The sequence below is a fragment of the Idiotropiscis lumnitzeri genome, chromosome 3 (assembly GCF_059441095.1).
Source record: "Idiotropiscis lumnitzeri isolate Australia: NSW breed Sydney's pygmy pipehorse chromosome 3, RoL_Ilum_1.0, whole genome shotgun sequence".
NCBI classification, from domain to species: Eukaryota; Metazoa; Chordata; class Actinopteri; order Syngnathiformes; family Syngnathidae; genus Idiotropiscis; species Idiotropiscis lumnitzeri.
Window position 1 is genome coordinate 4203880 of NC_142393.1, and position 23594 is coordinate 4227473.

General features: G+C 42.0%; 4 protein-coding genes and 1 non-coding gene across 7 annotated transcripts; 2 read left to right on the top strand and 3 right to left on the bottom strand.

Moving 5' to 3' along the window:
- Positions 1–627: 627 nt before the first annotated feature.
- Positions 628–8819, bottom strand: LOC148339472 (glycerol kinase-like). 2 transcript variants are annotated; one of them, XM_088289250.1, is made up of 21 exons: positions 8579–8819; positions 8099–8172; positions 7923–8029; positions 7687–7764; positions 7540–7619; positions 6464–6601; positions 6286–6395; positions 6127–6193; positions 5957–5974; positions 3849–3884; positions 3700–3767; positions 3178–3220; positions 3022–3102; positions 2860–2938; positions 2703–2799; positions 2549–2633; positions 2289–2409; positions 1672–1815; positions 1521–1607; positions 1358–1444; positions 628–1277 (listed from the first exon to the last, which is right to left on the bottom strand). In XM_088289250.1, the coding sequence occupies exons 1-21, from the start codon at positions 8669–8671 to the stop codon at positions 1267–1269; spliced, it is 1704 nt and encodes a 567-aa protein (XP_088145376.1). In that variant the 5' UTR covers positions 8672–8819; the 3' UTR covers positions 628–1266. The 2 variants fall into 2 exon arrangements, with proteins under 2 accessions (XP_088145376.1, XP_088145377.1); XM_088289251.1 differs by lacking the exon at positions 5957–5974 and having other exon boundaries at positions 8579–8818.
- A 740-nt stretch (positions 8820–9559) lies between these two features.
- trnae-uuc (transfer RNA glutamic acid (anticodon UUC)) lies at positions 9560–9631 on the bottom strand. The gene has a single exon. It is a non-coding gene; the product is annotated as a tRNA-Glu (tRNA).
- Positions 9632–9753: 122 nt separating this feature from the next.
- Positions 9754–12298, top strand: wbp4 (WW domain binding protein 4). The gene is made up of 10 exons (XM_088291614.1): positions 9754–9914; positions 10086–10158; positions 10245–10307; positions 10486–10609; positions 10695–10901; positions 11000–11067; positions 11148–11223; positions 11313–11515; positions 11590–11792; positions 11888–12298. Coding segments are annotated over exons 1-10 (1218 nt in total). The 5' UTR covers positions 9754–9912; the 3' UTR covers positions 12087–12298.
- mtrf1 (mitochondrial translational release factor 1) lies at positions 10429–14945 on the bottom strand. Of its 2 annotated transcripts, XM_088291613.1 has the most exons (10): positions 14418–14945; positions 14149–14246; positions 13981–14062; positions 13791–13898; positions 13551–13723; positions 13373–13490; positions 13158–13294; positions 12745–12843; positions 12505–12660; positions 10429–10584 (listed from the first exon to the last, which is right to left on the bottom strand). In XM_088291613.1, exons 1-9 carry the CDS (start codon positions 14809–14811, stop codon positions 12535–12537), a joined length of 1335 nt encoding a protein of 444 aa, XP_088147739.1. In that variant the 5' UTR covers positions 14812–14945; the 3' UTR covers positions 10429–10584; positions 12505–12534. The 2 variants fall into 2 exon arrangements, with proteins under 2 accessions (XP_088147739.1, XP_088147738.1); XM_088291612.1 differs by having other exon boundaries at positions 13158–13490.
- A 107-nt stretch (positions 14946–15052) lies between these two features.
- On the top strand, positions 15053–17319 carry ccdc122 (coiled-coil domain containing 122). Its single transcript, XM_088289157.1, is given in 7 exon segments — positions 15053–15077; positions 15300–15371; positions 15374–15408; positions 15536–15928; positions 16009–16125; positions 16188–16261; positions 16507–17319. Coding segments are annotated over 7 exon segments (807 nt in total). The 3' UTR covers positions 16598–17319.
- Positions 17320–23594: the final 6275 nt, after the last annotated feature.

The window sequence follows — 23594 nt, forward strand, 5'->3', positions numbered from 1 at the left end:
AGTGCCAAAAATGTTTTGACTTGATTCAACTGTCGCAGGCGCCCGTTAATGCCACAAAATGCCTATATCAAATCCAAGCCACACAGGGAGCAATGGATTTGAACAGAAAATATGCAAATTCTGACATTTTCATGATGAAATCATTGACATTGGCTTGAAAAAGAAAATCGGACGTGAAAACTCACAGTGCATAGTTGCAGGGTTGGATTCCGGCTCCGGCCTTCCTGTGTCGAGTTTGCATGTTCTCCCTGTGCATGCGTGGGTTTTCTCCGGGTTTCCTCCCACATTACAAAAAGATGCATGGTAGGTTAATTGAACAATCTAAATTGGCCTGCACATCCCTGAGCTCAGTAGTCGACTACTCGTCTCGTTAATCCAGTTCGATTAAAGCCACGGGGAAAGAAGTGTATTTGCCATCTGTAAGTTAGTAAATTCAAGTGACGACTTCCTGGTTCATGCAAATGATCAACAAAAATCATCAAATAGGTGTATCATGTGTTATTTTTTCCTAGTTGTCTGGAATTTTAAATGAAAAAAAAAAATCCTATTTGTCTGAATATTTACTGATTTCATCTGCATAATATAATTGTCCGACCAACTGACTTAACAAACAAAATTCAAAGAAAGGAAGGTATGTCAGAGGCAAGTTTATTCATGGTTTAGCGGGAGAAACTGAAGAGTGACAAAAAAAAAAAAAAAAAAAGCCTTGTATTGTCCACACCTGACATGTTGATCCACTCCGGAATTTGACCAGTTTTGGGCCCAGCCTACATCTTCGATTTCAGGTACGGTACACACATAACAATAAATATTGACCTATCCTACAAGTGCTTTCTGTTTAATGCTCTGCAGCAGAAGGATTCATAGTTTACAAACAAATCATGTCAGTATTACCATCACTAAAGCGAAGGTGTACGTGGGCATTCCACAAAAATATATCTTCTGAGACCAGATAAAGTGCACCAAAAGTACTTTAGGTAAAATAAATTTTGGGAGAGTCTTGGTAACAAAGAAGAAGCATAATTCATTCTGTACAAAAACTGGTCCAAGGATTACAACAACTTGGCAGTAAGTAAACTCATCACACGGTAAGAAAAACAGACACTGCATGCAAACTCCTGCTCTAGTTCATGTTCAACAGGAGAAATTAAATAGGAAGGGGGGGTCTATTATATGTATCGTTTCAAACTGTCTTTCCTCTTGTGGAGTGACACTTTGGGCAAAACAACAGTTGCTCTTTGTCCTTGCTGGCCGGCCGCCAGGAGACTAGTTGTGACCTTGAGGAGACACAAAAGAAGTCTTTGTAAATTTCAGAGATTATTTTAGTGCCGTCAGGATCAGCCAGGGGGGCACCGACCTGCAATGTAGTTGGCTCCAATCAGCATCAGCATGCTGCCCATGATGTAGAAGCCGAGTGGGACGCTGCAGAAGATGCTGCTCTCGCCTGATCGCAAGATAAAAATCATTCAGGCTCACCGAAAGGATCCTCAAAAATCAATAAACGAAGTGGAGCACCCCACCGTTCCCATTCGACGGCAGCTCAGTGGTCTCCCAGTTCATGGACTTCTGAACGGCTTTCTTCCAGCGGGCGTACCGGAACTCGCTCTCTGCCAGACACGCGCAGAGAAAAACATCACACAATGCACGAGAAGCGGATTATTTGAAAAATACCTCCAGGGTTGATCTGAGGCTCAAACTTCTCCGACGTCACTTCACTCAGGTCGTCCGGGTTCAAACTCCACACGCTCACCCCCTCGGCTGCGCCGGCCGCCATCGCTGCGCCCAGAGCGGTGGTCTCTGGCATGGACGGTTTCACTGAGGGAAAAAAAAAAAGATGATTTCCAACTTTCCTTCACAAAATTTGCAACCTTAAGATCCGGAATGCATAACATGTGCGAAATTAGGATGAGCATACCTTTTGTTAGTGCCAGAAGTAAATATTGGTTAATTATATATTTAATTATTGGTGCTCCATTTCAATAATTTTAATTGAACATTTATGCATTGTTTGTTTTCTATTTGATGTTTTATTTTATTGTCGATTTTTACTGAAAGTCCAGTTATTACAAATATTTAAGTATCTAGAGTCCATTCAATATGACAAAAAAAAAAGTCACGAGCGTGTTTAATATACACTTGAGTGTTTTTAATGCTTCTGTGTAAAATGCTTTTTTTTTATTATTATTTCTGCCACACAAAAACGTTTTCCGACATACATGGTAGTCATATAAAAAAAATAAATCGAAAAAAAAAAAAAGACGAAGGAAACGTAGAGAGCAAAAGCCTACCAACAGGGATGCAGAGTATATCCGCCTGCAGCTGCATCAGCAACCTGTTGGACGTCATACCGCCGTCCACCTGCAGCTGAGTGAGTGGGATGCCGCTGTCCTGATTCATGGCGTCCAGAATCTGCAAATAAATGCAAAAGCACAAATTTCAAAGCTCAACTTCACACAATAAGAAGGGAATCGTGTGTGTCCGGGTGTGTGAGCGAAAGGTTGTTCGTGAGTCTGTGTGAGCACGTGTGTGTGTGTGTGTGTGTTGGCACCTCTCGTGTCTGGAAGCAGACTGCTTCCAATGCGGCGAATGCGAGGTGACTCTTATTGGTAAACTGCGTTAACCCGCAAATGACCCTGCGACACAAACAAAGCGTCCGTCAAATGCAATTCTCCCGCTAACTTGTGTTCCGAACTTGAACGTACCCTCTCGCACTGGGCTCCCAGTAAGGCGCATAAAGCCCAGAAAAGGCAGGAACAAAATAACAACCGTAAGAGGTCCCGACTGATGCGGCCAACTTCTCTGCACAGATAAAAAATGTGGGTAAATTACGAAAAAGGTTTGCGTTTTCATATGACATACCAAGCTCTTCGGAAGATCCGATAATGCCAAGATTGTCCTGCAGCCAACGGACCACAGCTCCTGCGATGGCCACAGAACCCTGGCGAGAACAAAAGTGTTGGTTAAGGATGCAAATCTTAAAAAAAATAAATAATAATAAATAATCGATTTCTGGTGCGGCACCTCTAATGCGTAGCAAGCGGGTTTGTCTCGACCCAGTTTGTAGGCCACGGTGGTGAGAAGCCCGTGGTCTGACATGACGGGCTGCAAAAAGAGAGCGGCTGTTAACCGGCGAGGGTACATAACAACCTCAAGACATGAGCAGGTCAGCGGGAGCACCTTGGGTCCAGTGTTGCGCAGCAAAAAGCAGCCTGTTCCATAACTGCAATACAAAACAACAAAGCATGTGGGGCAAATCATTTGTCCTCTCAGCCACGCGGCATGCGGACTTAGGGCTGGGCTGATAATTCAATATCGCGATAGTCAGGTGATCGATATCGAGAGAAATTGGTTTTGATGAATTATCGATCTTGTAAAATAAAATAACGAAGCAAGTTTTGACCTATCATGGCCCAATTAAGTAAATGTAGATTTTTGTTTTACAAAGTACTTTGCAAATTTTGTTTAAATAAAAGTGTATTTAAACCTCGACTGAACAGTGTTAGGCTTTATTTTTGTGTTGACCTCATTTTGAAGGTTAAATGTTACATTTTGAAATTAGACTAATCTGAATTCAGCCCTTTTTCCCCCCCTCAGATTTTTATTTTCAATAGTCCCAAAAATGAAATTCAATATCTATCGATATCAACTAATATGACATACTTGTATCGCGATAGAGTTTTCAGCTCTATGTGGACTTACGTGTTTTTAGCTTGCCCATCCTGGAAACACATCTGTCCAACCAATGCTGCCGACTGATCCCCGAGACACTGAATTATAAAATGCAAACGCACGAGTATTAGATACGCAGCAAGTCGCAGCATAGCCCGATGAATTTGATAAATACTCACCCCTGAAATGGGAATACCAGAAAGCGCTCCTGATTTCTGCCAAACGATCACAGGTGTTTATTTATATGACTGCCGTTTCATTTTGATCACTCATAATGATCTAATAAACCACATTTACAGGGAAAGTGTGTATAATTTAGAGTCATGAACTCATAGAATGCACCGACCTAAGTTGCGTTTTTACTACGGTGCCTCCACCACACTTTGCAAGCCTACCAGCGAATTCTTGAGCAGAGGTGCAAGCAAAACATCATCACAAACGACTTTTAGTACTCCCTCACGTAATGAAGTAGGTGCATTGCATTTTGTTGCATGGACTGTACTCATTGATTCAGCAAATTTGTGATCAGGTTCCCGTAGCAGAAAATGCCGGCGAGACATGTCAGCGTCCTGTACGGGGAGGCGCCACCCATGTAATATATTTAGCAATTACTAGACCAATGATTGTATAAAAAACATAATTACTTTGATGTGATAAAAGATATATTTCTTGTATATTATTGAATGACTTTTTTTTTTTAAATAAATGAATTTTGTAAAATCAAAACATTTTACAGACTTTCCCTGTAAAGGTTACATTGAATGAAGCACCAAGGTATTTTCAAAATGTCTATTACTAAAATTCTAAGACATAAAAAAAAAAAATCACACACGTGCCACTGTAAACTACATTATTTGACCACATAAAGTCAAATAACAGATGTAATAAATACGAAATGGGTTGACATCACTATAAGGTGCCTTTGGTGTCCTCATCAGAATCAATTAGTCATCATGAAAATGTCGCTGGATCATCAAATTCTGAGGTCTTATAAGTCACCAAATATTTGCGCACAAACCTGTCCGATTATAAAGCTGCTCTGTCACACACTGTTCCTTACGTTCACTACAGTTAAATGACGCAAAATCCTTTTTTTTTTTTTTTTTTACACATTTTGATATCCAAAATATGTGATTTGATCAAATGGGTCATTTTGCTCCTCTATATAATCATACTAAACATTTTCCATGTGTCCTGTCATTAAGCGTAACTGTCCCTTTAAGAAACCGGATGTTGTCTTTCTTCAATAGAATCTGAAACTGTGGGTTGCTACAGAAAAAAAATTAGCAATTATTTTTGTGAAGCTAAATGTATCAACAGTCATAGTTAAACATAAATATTTTTTTAATTTTCAAATATGTAAAAAAAACAAAAAACAAACAGTGCACAGCCATCATGCTAACTAGCACGTTTCTAAATGAAGGTTCATCATTTTCTCTTGAAACGCAACCAACATGGCTGCCTTGTCAGCAAGCTCACATATTACGCCATTTGTGTGCACATTGTCGGCTTGCAGTTTAACTTATTATTATTATCATCATCATTATTTTACGTGTGGGAGCTTTCTAACAGCATAACATTTACTTCATGGAATGATTAATTTCAGTGGATTTTTTTTCCCCGGTTAAATGGAGACGACTCAAAAGCACCTCATGGTGAATTGGACTAAAACAGTGCAGGGTTGTCACGCTTTCTCCACATATTTGGTTTTATTTTAACAATGAATATGTCAGACCAGTTAGTTCAAATAAAATCCTGCCCACAAACACATCACAAAGAAGAGAAAAGACCAAAATAAAAATATTCACTCGTTCCCCCCCCCAAAGTTAACAAAAATATCATCTCAGCAGGCAAAAAGGCAAAGTACATAGCTAAATATCCATTTTTCAATACATCGGTGCTTGCGTGAACATGACCTCAATGTCTTCCCTCCTTTGAGAGGCAACTAAGGTGCGTTAATGAGGTGAAGACATTTAGGAGGTTTCATGCGATTGGTGGAGCAGAAAGTTGCTGAGTGCCAAGTCGCGGAGAAGCAAAGCCAAACAGCCCATTTCCAAATGGCAACACATCGATACAAAGTATTTGCGGAAGCAATAACGCTTGCATTCAATTCAAATGGCAGCCGCGGTGATTTTCATTCACAAAATTGTGCCGAAAATCCAAGTTAGCCGCTAAGCTAACTGCTACGGAGGTTGGAAATGAGCTTGTCGAACACAAAGGCAAGCAAGCACCACACAGAAGAAGCTTTAGCGTGATGAAGAAAGTGACGAGTTACAATATGACTTACCCAGCTAGAACTTATTTTCTACCAGTGAGAGAAGGGAGACATTGGCACACAAAATAATGCCTAAAAGAGTTTCTCAATCAATGTTCATGCACTCAGAACAGCTCGGGTTATTTCGGAAGCGGCCTGGCTCTTAAAAAAAAAACAAAAAACAAATTGTGACGATGGCTCACCATGAGGCCGTAGATTTCAGAAGAACTTCTCACTCGGGGCAGGATCTCCATTGGAATGCCAAAATATCTGATTGGGGCCAAGAAAAAAAAAAAAAGCATCAGCCTGAGGGGATAATGCAGCAAACGTGACACGGAGACAAGCAACTCGTGATGTCATACTTGCAGAGCTCCGGGTCCCAGTCCATAGAGTGAATGTTGAACAACATGGTCCGACTGGCGTTGGTCACATCCGTGCAGTGTACTCCTCCAGATTTGCCTCCGGTTAAACACTAGAGGATCATTTCACCAAGTCACGCTCAACATCATTTCACCAGAAAAGAAAGAACAAACGTCTCACCCAAATGAGCCAAGAGTCCACGGTGCCAAACATGGCGCGGTGTGAAAGTACAGCTTTGTGAACTTCGTCGACGTTGTCCATCAACCAGCGAAGTTTCACCGCGCTGAAGTAAGTGCTGATGGGGAGGCCGGTTTTATGCTAGATGATGAAAAAGGTGGGTGAGCGGTTGGAGCAATTTACAGAGTTTAACGTCTTACACAATGTTAATTTGCTGTGGACATATGCATGTTCTGGGTTGTCAACATTAAAAATGTCATCATAATGATTTGGGATGGGCCAGTTCTGATACCAAGTATCGCTATTTTAAAGTATCGCGTAATTGCGGAGGCTGCTGATACCAGCCACCAATATGTAAGGCAAAACACAAAAAATTAAATCGGGTAAGTCCTCCTCAGCAGTAATTGCGTCTATCCTGTGACAAAGGTCTTTGTTTACATTTTTTTGTGAAATTAAATTCTATACATCAAAAATTCAACAGGTATCGGTACTCAGTAGCAGTGAGTACTCAAAGAATGATTACTTGTTTTGTGACTGAATCTTTTTTTTTTAATTTCTAATAATAATTCTAAGAAAAAGCAAATTGTATTTTCAAAGGTATGATAATTTTTATGCTGTTTTCAAGTTTCCTCTTGGACAATGTTACTACTGCCTCACGCCAAAAAATATATAAATTTTACTATCACCACCATTTTGCTTGACAAACGAGTGAATCTAAAAAAATTTTTATTTTTTTTATTTAAGTGGACCCCCACAAAATTTGGCACGGAAAAGCCTTAGTGAAGACAAACTTTGTATCACTTCTACAAAATAATTATGTACATTTTTATTACATTGATGGGCTAAATAATATTTTCATTCTTGTTTATATTTGGGTCACGATAAGGGATTGATTTTTTCCCCCATGTGTTTAAATTGTCAAAATAATTCAGCAAAAGAAAACAATTTGATTTAAACAGTATATTATTGATAAATGTAAAAAGCTGAAATTGAAAAGAGTCCACAAGTCTGTTGCTTTGTTACTGCCCGATAACTAAAAGAGAGAAAAAAAAAAAAAAGTTGATTGACGAGGTTTTCACCTTCAAGTGGTTTTTATTCCTCCCTGGTGTTTTGTTGATCAGACTCTCAACTGTGGATTGAGTTCGCAGATCAAGCCAAACTGGGAAATGAGAAGCGAATACATTTCCTGCTCAAACCAAAATTTACAGTGATGGAAATAATATTACCTATTGCGTTGTACAGCGGCTCCCCAGTTTCTTTGTCCCAAACAAGTGTGGTTTCCCTTTGGTTGGTCACGCCAATCGCTGGAGAGAAACAAAATAAAAATGTCAAAAAATAGGCAAAGTAAACTCCTGTGAATAACATGCAATTCTGTATAATGGAATCCCCCCCCCCCCCAATGAAAAACTAATATTATTCACAGGGATTTTACAGTGAATATAAAAGTCCAGAAGCTGCTTACCTTTAATATTAGCGATGTCAATATTAAGTTGTGTGAGTTTCTCACACGTGCGCTCCATGCACTCGTACACAGACTGCAAGATTTCTTTGGGGTCCTCCTCCACCCACCTTGAGAGGCACAAACACAATTCAGGTATGGGATTGATTCATTCACGGATGATTTAACCACACACTGACCCTTCCTTGGGGAAGCTTTGTTTTATTTCCACCTGGTGGTGGCTGAGGAGTTCAGCTGTTTTGGAATTGAACACCTACCAAAAGAGCACACAAGAGTTACAAGTTATACACTATTTGTCCCAGATAGCAGCTACAGAGATGCAAAGGTCATCGGGTTATTATTAATTATGAATAATAACATATTATTAAAAGTAAATTGAGCAAATATTTTATTTCAGAATTGTCTATCAAATTGGTTGCACTTCCCATCAATCAGTGCCCAAAAAATGTTGGTGACCACTGATCTACAGTTTTTTATTAATTTATCACATTCGCATGGTTTTGAGCCTGGGTCAATCGAATATTGACGTGGGGTGCTGAGTTAGACCTTGACATCTGTGCTGTCAATAAATAGAAGGATATATTTTCAAGCCATTCGTGTGATACGTGACCCAAACCCAGTTAAGCGCAGTTGACCCACTCGTGCGCGCAAAGTCTTACCAAGAACCGAGTGGAGCTGGTGCCCTGGTCGATGGCAGCAACCAGCGGCCCGAGCGTTACGCGGTGTGACGACCCAGCCATGGCGCTGATCATGGGGAGCCCCGCAGCACCGAAGCCCCGCAGCCAGTTGGGCGCAAAACCGGTTGCTCCGCTTCGGATACAGGACAATTCAAAGGGAATGAAGTAGGGCGTGGAATTTGGCGCCTACTTTTTGCGTAGGTATGTTCTCATTGGCGCTTGGTGATGACGTCTCAGCCCGAACAGCTCGGGTTTGCTTTGAGTCGGGAACTAGATTGGTCCATCTAGTTACTAGATGGACCGACAGACAGACAGACAGACAAACAGACAAACAGACAGACAGACAGACAGACAGATAGACAGATAGACAGATAGATAGATAGATAGATAGACAGACACACACGCACACACAATTTATTAATGAATGAATGAATTAATATGGAGTAAAGTAGTATGCAAATAAAAACAATGAACAGGAGCATTGGAGAGGGATTAAATGAATGCAAATATAATCTAACAAATGAATATTGATTTGAATATTGAATGTTGGTATATGTTGAGAAGTAAATGTAGTTTAATTTTGTGCGGAAACATTATTCACTTCATATGGTGTAAATATTAACAGTTTCCGCTGTAATTATATGAACCGAACGATAAAGTGTCGCCATTTGTTTTCAATTAAAAAATGGAAACCTTTACAAAAATATTGATGAGCGTTAAAACAAAACAGCCTATTACAATACATAATAATTTGATGGGTTTATTTTATGACTAGACTTGTAATTATTATATTTGTGTGCTGGCATTGGTAAATAACGACTGTTAGGGAGAAAATTGTCTCGCTGTCTCTTTCTCTATGTAATACATTTTAGCATAAGTTTATGTTCATACTGTTGGTTTTCTGATTTCACTAAGACATCACGCTGACTGGACTGACAACATTACCAGTGACAGAAAAAGGTGTTCCCATACCGGGAGTCGAACCCGGGCCGCCTGGGTGAAAACCAGGAATCCTAACCGCTAGACCATATGGGACGGTGGCAGATGAACGATAATATAACTATATACAAATATCAGGGACCAAAAGTGGACCCACAAGAGCGTATATACTTACTCATTATCCGTGTAATGCCCCATACAGGTATTTATATCGATCATATATCGCTGTTCTGAATGAGGACACTCGCGCGATTGTGGTGACGTCATCAGCAATGGACAGTGTTGTGGCGAACTTGTTCCTGAAATGTGTACAGCCCGGATTTCGTTTTCTTTGTTTTAAATCATTCCTACCTTAGAAGCACAATCAAATACAAAATATGTAAGTACTTACTCGCAAATACTTGACATGTATGGTTAAACGAAGTCCCCTTGGGCTGCATCTAGTTTCGGAGAAGCATATCTTTCTATATTGTTGTAGTTAGCCAAATAGCTGTCAAGGCTACAACGCTGAGCCTATTAATCTTTTTTTTTTTTTTTTTACTCTTTTCAGGGCTGACTACTGGAAGTCACAACCGAGGAAATTCTGCCAATACTGCAAGTGTTGGATTGCGGACAATAAGCCGGTAAGTGAGCCCCATTTTGTATGTATATTGCCGAGGACAGTGTGTATGTGTTGCTCACAAGACTTCATGCTTATTTTGCATTTTAGAGCATCGAATTTCACGAAAGAGGCAAGAATCACAAAGAAAATGTGGCAGCCAAAATTTCCGAGGTATTGTGTTTGTTTCTTGCATTTTGACGGTTGCTGGATCAATAAGTGACACTTGTTGACATAATAACAGCTAAGAAAATTACAGAACGTCCGCTTTGGCATCCCAAGAACCAAGCTGAGAAGTCTGACTTGGCTACCCTCAGATTTTATTTGTCACATGATCTATTTGTCATTGTAGATCAAAAAGAAGAGCGTCCAAAAGGCAAAGCAAGAGAACCGTATGTCCAAACAGTTTGCAGCAATGGAGGAGGCTGCGCTGAAGGCATATGAAGAAGACCTGAAAAGGATGGAAATGGAGTCTGGTAAGTCTGTGGCACTTTGCCGAAAATATGGACTGTTCATGAAACAGCTATCTTTTCTTGACTGTAATTTTTTTTCTTGTGTCAGGAACTCCTGTCCAAACCACAGTACTGCCACAACCTAAAGCACCACCTGTGGTACTGTGCGAACCACCACCACATTGCAAAAAATATCAAAAGAAAACACAGAAACCAAGGAAGTCCTCTGGAGAGCAAAGCGACACACAAAGTTTGTGTTGGGTTGAAGGACGGACAGACGACGGACACACATACTATTACAACACAGCAACTGGAGGTAAAAATAATACGTTTTTTTTTAAGACCTATCACTGTTACTTTGCATCTCTGTAAGATACACTAGTTGGAGCTGTGTATTTTCTTTTTTTGCTGCAGACACGCAGTGGTACACACCTGAAGGCTTCCTGGGTGACTCTGACTTTGTGCAGCATGGACCATATAAGGTTATATAAAATATATATTTTGTTTCTGGAGTAACCATTTAATAGTGCAATTTCAATTTTACTGCTTTCTTTTTTCCTAGAGCTCTTCAGGTAGTCTTTGGATGGAAAGTGTCAGCCCTGAAGGATACGCATATTGGTACAATACAGAAACGGGAGGTTTGATATCGATTTAACTTCTATTATACGTTTTGCTGTCATCGCAAGCAGTCTGTTCATTTTAATCTCAAGTTGTCTCCCTTCCGAAGAGTCCAGATGGGAAAAGCCAAATGACTCGCCCCCGGCCGATGCAACTCCTAAATCCAGCTTGGCAACCGGTAGTGAGAAAGCACTTCAGGAGGAGTCGACTTCTGAAGGCGACAACGGCTGTAATGCGACTCAGTTGTCACAGGGCGCAGAAGCGACTGAACAACCGACTCCGCAGCCCGTTGCACCAGAAAATAGCTTGAGGGTAAGAACAATTTAGATGGATAACATTTAATTTTCCACACTCGTGTTTTCAAACTTCCTCATGGGCTATTTCAGAAAAGAAAAGCAGAGGGTGAAGAAGATCAAACAAGCAACACTATACCTCAAGAAGATGTTAAGGAGGAGATGAAAGAGGAGGTGCAAAGTACAACCACTGAACCTGAAGTGAAAAAGGAGGAAGAGGTGGCAAAAGCTAAGAGGCCAAAGTCACAGAACCCGTATGGGGTTTGGGAACAGATCAAGGAGGAAAAGGATCCATAGTGCGTGAGCCGTTCCTATTTGAGGCAGTTGGAGCCGTTCAACTTTTAGATAATTCAATTTCAGTAACTCGTCTCCGTTCTCTTTTTCTCCCTAGCGCCAATGTGGACTTACAGTTGCCCAAATTAGAAGAGGAAGACTTTGTGCCGACAGAGTTGCCGCCGGAACCGAAACACAAGTTCAAGGAGCGCATTATCACCTCGCTCGGGGTGGAAGGCGGACCCACTTCATTCAAGAAAAGCAAAACACAGAATGCAAAATCCAGATGCTTTCGACAGAGAGACAATGACGACTAGCCACATGTTTTGTTTGTTTTTTGTGAATGAATCTGATTTGGTAGCTCAAGTTCATTTTAATGTTGCTTTTGAACCTGTTCAGGAGGTTCATCATCAGCTGGCAGCTTGTGACCAGCTGCTAGTGTGTGAGTGTAAAAAGCAGATAGACGGCCTCGCAATCTCATAATGACAACTTAAAAAATGTCAGAGTCTAATAAATACACTTTTTACACAAAATGTCTTTAAAATCGTTCGCAAATATCAATTTTCAGTTTGTTACCAAGGAAAAAATACATCATTTAATAGGCGTAGTGAATGTACAATAAATTGTAAATAACACAAAAAATATATTTCCACAAGCAAAGCCTGCCATGTACAAATTAATATTTGCAGTGTGACGACACCTCGCGTCTCGTTTCAATATTTTCGTGAAACAAACCCCAAACTTGACAGCAAGTTGTGGCGTGCGTCAGTCAGCAGAAGAGGACACGCTCCTTTTGCTGTTCTCCACCAAGGCCAGAAGCGCCTCCCTTTCTGCGTGTTCAAGTACGACAGTGATGAGATCATCGAGTGCCACCCCTCCCCGCATGAATTCCTGACGAGGATTAAGAGGAACATGCGGAAATGTGACAGATGTTGTAGCTTGGCTCACTTTTCGAGTCGCGTTGCATGAGCTGACCTTAATATCTCTGCAAACGTAGCCGATTCGGTGGTCAGTGACGCGATCCTGGCTGAAGTTGTACGTGCGAATCCTCTCTGACTGCGAGCGTGTGCCCACCTACCATAAAAAGACACGGCTGTTAATTCATACCTTCGAAATCAAGTGGATTAAACGCAGCGCTGATTGTCAGCCATGTACCGTAAAATCTCCCGAATAAAATCCACCTGTGTATAATACACCCTCACAAAATCACCTTTAAAAATATTTTTTTTTGCTCTGTACTTGTGTATAATACGGTCTGTGCACAATGAGCAAGGAGAGCGCCACTGCCAACTACTGGAGTGGATGTGCAATTACACTTTATTGTAGTACGGCGGAAAAAAAGCACGTTCACCAGGGTCACATGTGCCCCCCCCCCCCCCGCCCCATACCTGCTGCTTCCGTGCCAAATTCTTGTGCTCAGTCTCTTTACTCATCATGCTTTGGTAGAGACGGGCCTTCAGCACGCGCATAGCAGTTTCTCTGTTCTGCAGTTGAGAGCGGGTCTTTTGACATTCTGCGGTGATACCTGGGAGGGAGATATTGCGATTGCAACAGGGGTAAAGAAAAATCTGGAGACGCTTGACAACTGTTGGGAATGTCCAACCTGAGGGAAGGTGAACAATGCGCACCGCGCTATCAGTTGTGTTGACACTTTGACCCCCAGCACCTCGAGATCTGAACGTGTCAACACGCAGCTCTTTAGGGTCGATGCTGACATCCATCTAGAGCGCACGTTAGCTTTAAACTCAAGTTTTTGAAATTGAAAGCCACTGAGTCGTTACCTCGACAGGCTGAGGCAGGATGATCACAGTCATGGTTCCGGTGTGGATGCGCTGCATCCTGGAGGAAAGGCCCACCTCGGGAATCCTCTGCACCCGCTGTGTTCCGCCCTCGTGCTTCAGGTGCCTGTACACATTCTCCCCGGCAATCCGCACGGCCGCGTGGTGCAAACCACCTGTAGAAGGACATGAGAAAACGTTCGAGGAGCCAGTCTATTTTAGCATGCAGAATATAATACAGACCATATTCTGTGGGCGTGTAGTTCAACATCTCAAAATCCCAGTTCTTGTAAGCGGCAAAACCCTGGTACATGTCAAACATTTCGCTGGTGAATTGCTGACATATATCACCTGAAAAAAATACATCATGGAAATAAACTGCTGATCAATTTAAAAAATGTTAGGAATATTCGGGTTACTAAAACTCTCAAACCTCCTGTTGTTCGTCCTGAAACAACCTCCAGCACAATGTTACTAAAGTCCAGAGGGTCGGTCGGCAAGAGAGCTTTGATTAGCTAGAGAGATATAGGAATATAACTACACCATTTTAATTTTCTACATTACAATAACTTTGATTATGATTTTGCTTTTACTTGCTTACCTCTTTCTTTAAGACTGAAATCCTTTCTGCAATAAGAGCTTCCTCTTCTTTCAGCAGCTGAGCAAACTGTTCAGCTTCATCTTCAGAACCAGTTGGGGCTACAGTTATGTGGGGAGCAAAATAATCTCACCATGATGTCAAACATAAATATATAAAATGAACTATGAAAAGCTCCACAGATCGATGCACGTGATATTGTGAGCAAAAAATATTAATGCATAAAAGTGCGCGTGTGTGTGTGGGGGGGGAGGTGTAGGGGGTCTACTTACAATGCAAAATGGACTGAACTTCGTCAAGCTCTTTCAGCGCCTGTTCAAGGTTGAAAAACACATTTGCCAAAGGCAGCAGCTCAGTGTATTTCTTCACCATCACTTTCCTGTCAGCTTCGCTCAGGTTGGAACGTTGCAATTTTTGGCCCAGAGCTTTGTGATTGTCCATGAGCTGCCGAAGATACATTTGAACGGAATTGTTTTCGTACAAGCCCCCCACATCACTGTGAAGCAGGCGCCTTGTCGCCAATGTTCCACGGCGTTGAGCCAGTGCAATTGTCGCATGCTTTGCTCCAGTGTGTCCTGAGTTTGTCCTCCACCGTCCTTTTTTTAGGTTGCTGTAAACTACGCAGGAAAATTCGTTAAGCCAGCGACACAAACTACGAGAAAACATTTGAGAATTTATATATATTTTTTGCACACATTAAATCGATGAGCAAAAAAGAAAGCAACGTTACGATCAGATTTTCATAACAAACCCAACATGGTATTGAAACCCGGATGTAGTTTTCGAAATGACGTACGCGATTGTAGTGCAAAGCACTGTGGGAGTTGTAGTTTCCCTGCGGATAGTATGGTATAGTTTCACTCTCTTGGCTAATTTCGAGGGGAAAACTCACGTAGCTGATGTTAAAATGTCAAATTTACCCCCTTGTAAAGGTAGGTGAACAAATTTAAACATATGTTTTGAAAAGTTTGTCAATTTGTTCATTTTTTAAGAAAACGTTTTTCAATAGTAACATCGCTCTAGCATTCGTTTTTACCCTCTTATTGCAAGGTTGTTTGGCCAAATATGATCTCGGAGTTGGACCTTTTATCCACAGTCCGATATATGTTTTAATTTACAAATACATTGATACTTTGTTCCTATCTGGCCTTCAGGAGCTCTGAGTCAATTATCAGTAGGCGAAGCCCTTGAAAATATTAGCCAACGAGACAACACTGAGACTGAAACTTGCAAAAAGACCAGGAGACTTTCAGCTACCTACAGGTTCAGCTTTTATTTATTTTTTCCCTCAATATTTGTTTCCACCCAACCATAGTAAATAAAAGTATTCATTTTAGTTCCAATGAAAGAACATATCTGGATGTACATAAACGGTGAACGCCTTTACTAGGTGACTCTATTGGATGTGCAGAAGAAAAACAATGAGGCTGAGAAGAAGCTGAGACATAAAGCGAGAGACCTCCTTATCGTGGAGGATGACATGATACATTTAGAGCAGCAAATACAGGCCGGACGTGACCACTGTGCCTCCATCACAGTGGACAAGATAAAGCTCCTGGAGCAAATAAGTGAGGCGGAGGAGAAGGTCTGCTTGGCGCGGGCTCAGTTTGACATTTATCGAAGGAAGATGGACGGCCACAGGCAAGCGGTTTTGCGTACGGTGGGCCAGACTGATGCTTGCAAAGAGGAGAAGAGGACTCTTGTCCAGAAACTGAGGAAGTCCAAGGAGGAGCTCGAGGAGGATTTAAAAAACCCACATGGAATCAAAGTCCAATCAGCAAAGGTAAATTGATAAATATTGTGTGTTGACCACGATGTTTATTTCCACGCAGCTATCCAAAACCTTGTATTTTATCTGTACAGCGAGAGCTTGATGCTCTCACAGTGGAGATTGGAGAAATGATGGAAAAAATAGCGCAGAGGAAGGAAAGTCTTCAGAAAGAGTTGGAGACCCATACCCAGATAAAGAACGACATTGAAGTATGGCAAAAGAAACTGAAGCGCCACCGAATGTATTTAATGTTGTATTTGCACTCTCTTAGGGGCAAACCAAGCGCATCAATGCCATCATCAAGCACCTTCACTGCCAAATCAGCAAAGCCCAGGCGACCCACAGGTAAACATTTCATTTAAAAATTTTTTTTTTTTGTACAATAGACGCCAGAATTTCTGTGTGGCAGAGAAGTGATGACATCAACTGAAACCATGTGGGGGTTCGCCCCTAATTTTCCGTGGAAACACACGTTTATTATCGGTTTATCCAAATAGCAATGGTCAACTGAATTGTCTTTGCCAATGTGGTGATCAGTTGTCGTTTTACGGACGGCCGACTGGAGACCCATCTGTCCCTGATATTTGCAGGATAATGTCAAGAGACATCTACCAAATGGAGAGACGGAAGGCTGAGCTCCAAAGGCAGCTGGGATCATCAAATGACTCTGGTCAGTGTTAAATCAACATCGACTTAGTTGATTGCGTCATGGCACATTGACAAGTTATGAGCTCATGAGTTGTTGCTGCAACAAGCCAGCAGAGGTCAGCAGTGTGCCATAAATGTATAACTTAAAACAGCTACGACCCAAGCATATTTTCTTGTTTGAAAAAAATGTCTAAATATACAGTATTTGCCCTTTAATGCAGCATATTGTTTTTATATGAATATACCAAGAATATATTTTGTATCTGGACGAGTTCAGAGAGTCAATCACTAGAGTTATTTTTTTTTTTTTGCCCCCCCCCCCAATGTCAGCGAGACATCAGCTCATCCCGACCGCAACAATCCAAACAAAAGCTTCAACTGTCGATATGTTTTGGTAATTGGTACACACTGTTCCAGCTTCCGCCTGAGTGGCTCGCCTGACGCAGGGCGAAGTGACAGTCCCGCTGCAGGCCAACAAGGGCCACAAATGTCAGCTTTTAATATCTCACTCCAAACGTTTGGGTGGGGTCATTTCCTGAATGGTTCATTGTTGGAGTGCATCCAGCTGGTGTTAAGACATCAAAAGGCCCGGCCCGCCTTTACACAACCACTCCCAATTCCGTACACATTTACACGAAAGACGCACAAGTGGTTGAGCGTGGTCAAATGTCACGAGTGGTTCTCAGTTTTATTTCTGGAAGGAAATATAAAAAAAACAGAGGTGTGGAGTTCTCATTTGTACGTAGTTCAAGCCCGCTCAGTATGTTGAGAACGGACTTATCAGAACCATGTCACAAGCAACTGCCACACAACTGACACACAAATGAATAAATAAAAAAATAATACTGCGTTGTATGCCTTTCTGTCCCACGGACCGCAATGATGTGTCCAATATTGCTTTTATTTCAACCGATCACCACACACTGCGTATCTGGATCCGTGTTTTTATTTTTTATTTTTTAAATTTATTATTATTTATTTATTTTGCTCTGTGACTGCTTGCACGGCACCTGCGCGTGACGGGGAAATCATGTTCTAAACACCAATTGGCTGTCACCTACGAGGGACGAGCTGGGCCCACGTGGGTCGGCCTGAAACACTGACTTAGTGACGCACTGACGATCCCCATCTCTGATAAAAACATTTTGAAAAAGTCTGAGAATAAGTCAGAAAATAGTCTGTAAAAAAACACCAGCTATGACTTAGCAGTCGTGGCAATTATTATTATTATTAATAATAATAATAAACAAGCAAATGTCATTTTTAACTTGGAGCAGACGTCTTGTAATGCTGCGTTCTGTGCCGTTTAACCTCATCATGCTTCTTGCATTCAAGCTACCAATCATTGCCCCCGTCAATCATAATACCGGCACGCTTTTGTTGCCAAGAAATGACATCTCATTGAGCCGGCGGATTATTTTCGCTTCACTAAGGCAGTATCGCTCATATATTTTTAGCACGTGTCGTAACTCAAATCTGGTCGTAACTTGATTAAATGTTCTTGAAAGGAATCGTGAAAATTGGCCGAGAGTCTTACTGGCACTTTTATAGCTGCTGGTTGACCCTTTGGCGGGTTTGGCGGCGGCGGCACATGAGAAATCGTTGTGTGTGTAATCCATTCTTGGGCCCGAACTGACGTGTGTGGAGTGAGTTTGTTATCGCAGCGGAGGTGTAAAGTAACAGCTGATGCATGGCGGGAGCTTTTGTTTGTCTCTACTATGTGGCTTTGCCTTTGACTCACTACATTATTACTCACAGAAAGTTTTCTTTTTTCTCAACTTGGATGCGCATGTCCAGCGGTTCAATGATGTGGGGATTACAATACAGCAGTGGCGGGCCTCGCATTTCACACGTGTGCCTTCGGAGAAGTCCTGCTTAGTCCAACTTGAATCAATCCCACTCATATTACCTTCATTTATGACACCACAGCTGGAGAAATAAAATAGAGAAAGCCAAGTAAATAGTGTAAGAGTGTTGGACGACCGAGCTTCTTCTTCAACGGTCTCTGTCTTGAAAATGGCCTCGCAAGTGCATCTGCAATTAAATCCACACTTTTCCCTCCTTCGGCCATTGTGCTTTAAAAAAGCAAGAATGCATTTTAGATTTTTGAACGGTCGCAAGTCACGACAAATTGCATCTGAAGGCCTATATAATATAATAGTGCGTTCGACTGGTATTATGAAATCTGCCTGGCAACACGAGCTCGCTGAATTCTGATTGGCTAAAAATACTCACTAAAAATGTAACTCTAGGATATAATCTGACATCAATGTTAAGAATCTGCTTGATTTCTTGATTATGTTCGGCCAGCAGAGAAGGCCTTGAAGGCCTTGACCGCCCACCACTGCAATACAGCCTTTGTTAATATGTGACATTCGTTTTTTTTTAACCCGGGTTGGCGTTGCTTCCACGCACATCGTTAAAGGCCTCAGATTGATTTTCCAAATGGGTGCAGCTCACTGGACTTAATAGTTCCCGCTGCTCCTTGTTGGGCGTAGTTGCAGCATGTCAAGACCTCACCTGTCCGAAAACAAAAGAAAAACCTCCAGAGTCATAGCTCATTTCTGCTGACTCACAGTGGCCATGAGAGAAATAGTGGCGCTCTAGAAACCCAGTAGGCGGGGTCCACCCTGAACGGGTTGCCGGACAATCGCAGGGCGCACAAAGATGAACAAGCATCCACGCTCACACTCTCACTGAGAAAAAAAATGAGGACGTAAATAAATATTTTTCCGTCACTTTGTATACAAATGCTGAGTGAAAGAACCGACACCGGCGGATGCCTTCCATGTCATGAAACACAAGATAGCAAGAGGATAATTTGGTGTCAAAATGTAGGACAGCCAGTGGGAGGGGCATCCCGAAAAAAATCAAAAGCACCTTGTTCCTGCCTGACATCACACATCACATTGCAGAGAGAACAGAGCAACCGTAAATTATGAACGAATTTCAGGCGCCTGTTCTGCGTTCTACACGTGCAGACCCGAGTCCTGCAGTCGTCCAATTTCTACTGTCGATGGTCCGGGTTCAGTTCCTGACCATTGCCCAATGCCCAGCCACTGATTCTCGTTACATTTGCATAAAGAGCAGGCTCATTTTTCTGATGTCAGTTGAAGCATTTTATTTTTAGTGAATGGCTCATCTTCATCACACATCACAAAATTCACGTTGCCGAAACGTGTTTAACACATGACGCCCCCCCCTCCTCCTCACCCGTTCCGATGACTGCAGTTGAGATGTTGAGATGAATTTGGGTCACTCGTTAAATCAAGTGTGTTATTATTATATTATTATAAAGGTATAACTGTTTGTGTGTTTCGTGGCTCTTGTTTAATCCAAACTTGCACCTGTTCCTGGATGAGCGTTTGTGTGTGTGTGTGAAAGCGAGCGTAGTCTGTCCAGATTGTGCTGGAACATCCAGTACTTTTCACAGATTGAAATAAGAGTGGTGCTGGTGGGGGTTGGTGGATCGGGTGGGCTTTGCCTTTTTGTATTGCCGAGCAGTGGAGTTGACCTAAATATCGACTCGGCATGGGTTGATCTACTGTCGTTTTACATCGTGCGGTTCTGATGGACTCGAGACTTTCTAACCTCCGCAAGGTCGAGGGAGTCTCGAGATGACTGTTTGTCGACAGATTTCCATTCGACTTTGTGGAGGGCGGACACATGATTTAAGCGAGAATAAGTTTGATTTGGGGCGCTTGGGTCCTTGGATTGAGACGCTTCTGGTCTGTTTTCTGTCATTTGGCTCACAATGCAAGCGTTTCTCAGGCTTGGTATGCAAATGGTTAGAGGACTGCCTGTTTAATCGCCACATCTAGAGAAGTTCCATGTTCCAGTATTTCGCATTTAAATGATGAAAATGCGGCCATGCAATTCACACCTGGGCCTTCAGTGAGGTCCGACTTGGTCCGACTCGAATAAATCCCCCTCATATTGCCATCATTTATGACACCACGGCTGGACAAATAATATATAGAAACACACTTACACACTACTGAGTGAGTGTTGGACGACCTGGCTTCTCTTGAAAGGTCCGTCTTGAAAATGCCCTCGCAAATGTATCTGCAATGAAATCCACACTTTTCCCTCCTTCGGCCATTGTAGTTTAAAAAAGCAAGATTATATTTCAAATTTATGAACGGTCGAGTATCCAATCACAAGCCGCGTTCATCACCTTCAACGTAAGGCCAGCGAGAAGGCCTCACTGTAACCAACTTGTGATCTGATTGGCTATCGCAACTGTCTATTAACTCTGAAAGCTCATTGACTTTGACGGAGCAGATGCGCGCCCGATTGTATTTGAAGGCCCCGGACGAATCGTGCGTGCAACTGGTATGATGAAATTTGCCTGGCAACACGAGCTAGCTGAATTCTGATTGGATAAAAACTCGAACCTAAAAATTCAACACTAGGAGATCATATGTTAGCTCAGCTCAGCAGAGAAAGCCTTGAAGGCCTTGACTGCCCGCCACAGGTGAAAGGTGACCTCATGGAGGCAATATTTATATTCACGTGCCTTTCTGGTGGAACTCACAGCCCAGACGGTGGTCAAGGACAGGAAAGACTCAAGGACTGAAAACTTCTTTTTTTTTTTTTTTTAAGCCTTGAATATGATCAGGGTTTAGTGTCAGTCGTTCTCACCCACTAGCAGTTTACTGAGTCAAACGACAAAAGACCGGGAACATATTCGGTAAGCATGGACAACGAACAGCATGTGAGGGTTAAAAAAGTCACAACAAACTACATCCTGTCATCATCAGGTTACTTGAACTTGATTTTGCCCTCCAGTGAGACGTCTCACTGACGCTTGGGCGGAGGTCGAGCTATTTTTGAGGTGGCAAGGTCGAGACTTTTTTCTTGCATGTGCGGACACCGGGGAAGGACTTCTTCTTTTTTTTTTTTTTAAAGCCGGTAAGATGACACAACGGCAGCTCGGCATATTTGCTGTCACAGGTCTGCTCGCCACTTGTGTGGCTCGCACGCTTTTGCACTTCCGCAACGACTGCGGATCGAAAACGACCAACTCGTCAGCTGTCTTCAAGCGGTCGGCCTGAAATATCAAACACGTGATGAACTGGAGCTAATTAATGACTTTGTCACGCAGATCCGCGCTGACCTTGACATCCTCGTTTTGCTAATTTTCTATGGAGTCTTACAATATTGTGTAACATCCTCAGAAGCGCATTCAGGATCGGATGCATACTGCCTTTGAACAGATGAATTCATTTCACAGCATTTCCATATACTGCGTTCACCTCTTCAGCATTCACACGCAATTTCTTGAGTTTTCCGCGCGTCCTTCAAACAGTGGAGCGTTCCTAAACAGTTTGATTAAGAGGAACGTGGCCTTGTTTTGCTCAAAGGAGGCAAAACGCACAGGCATGCAGGATTGTCAAAACAAATCACAAAAGTGGAATGCAAGCGCTCTATTACTGTGTGGCCTACGCATGTTTTTTTTTTTTTATTACAAATAGCTTGAAAAAAAAACATCAATTTAAAGCAGCGCTTCTCAATTATGTTTTGTTAGGGTGAGTATAAGTACACTTATGAATAAAAGGAAATATAATTCTGATGACTAACTTAATAAACATTTAGACTTCCCGTGCACAGTCTTGACAATGATCGCGCCACTGCCACCTACTGTAGTGGATGTGCAATTACACTTGATTCTAGTACAGAAACAAAAGACATGTTCCCTGGGGTACCCCTCCGCCCTGGTGGTCCGCCTCACTAGTTGACTGATTATTTCCTGTCCTTAACGACATTGAGTATGGACCTTTTCACCATGACGCCTCAGCGATATCCGATGGCTCCACGAGAGAACAAATCATTCCTTGTTATTTGACCAAGATAAAGTGATAAAATGCTAGAGTGACACTAGCCTTCTTCTCGACCAACGTTGTCTAAATATCCAAAGTGTCAATCAGCAAGACGATTTTTCGTTGCCGTGTGGAGGGGGCACTTGTTTTGAGTGAAATACGATACCGAGAAGAGACGGTTGGGTGCTAATCTCTCAATAATCCGATTCTTTTCCAAGCGGAGTGCAAGGATGGAGACGCTTCCGGCACTGCAATCTAAAATTTACAGTATGCCCGTGGGAGATTTGGGTCAAGGATATATATATATATATATATATATTTTTTTTTAGACTGCATTTCCACCCTGTGCTCGGATTGGTATTCTTGCTCCCACATTCCAAAAACATGCATGTTAGTGTTATTTATTTATTTATTTATTTATTTATTTATTTATTTATTTAGAATACCCACAAATCAATTATACAACTCAAATGAAAAAAAAAAAAATTGGGGGTGGAGAGGGAAAGTTAAAAACAACTAAAAATAACGTGACAAAAGTGTACACACCCTCTGCGATCCAGGAATCTAAAACACAATTATTAGTTTGTGGCTATTTTGCTGCAGCTTCACCATGTTTAGTGCGCAAATATGGCGCATGTTGCTGATGCGCTGACCCTGGGTGGGATAATCCGTCCTGTGAGGCATCTCAGGGGTCCGTCCAGGCTTGAACCAGCAGGCCACCTGCTTGCTCAGCAGCGTCAACAGCACAGCAGGAAGTCGAGGGCCAGGCGATGATAAGCAGATTTTGGAGTTACATGTTTGTGCCTGTGAACAATACACGCACACAAAATTTAAATCACTTCATTAGCGATTAGCAGGTGTGGAAATGACTCAATTTCACTTTGTTGGTCTGAAAAAAAACAAAACTAATGTATCATCAATCGAGAGCATGACAAGTGAAACATTAGAATTTTCTTCCACGAGATGACAGAAGATACATAATTAACTTGTGTATCCATTTTTTGTCACGTGCGCCGTGAGATTTGGTTCTAAAAGATGTAACTTGGCTCGTAAAGATTGGAAAACGCTGGTATACGGGAAATGATTCCGTTGTGTGTTATTTGTACCTCAAGCATTAGCAGCGGATAATCTGCGTGTGATCCCTGCGTCTTAGTACGTCTTGTAGCTCACGACTGCGGTACGCTTCAAGAAAACACGCTTTGTCAATG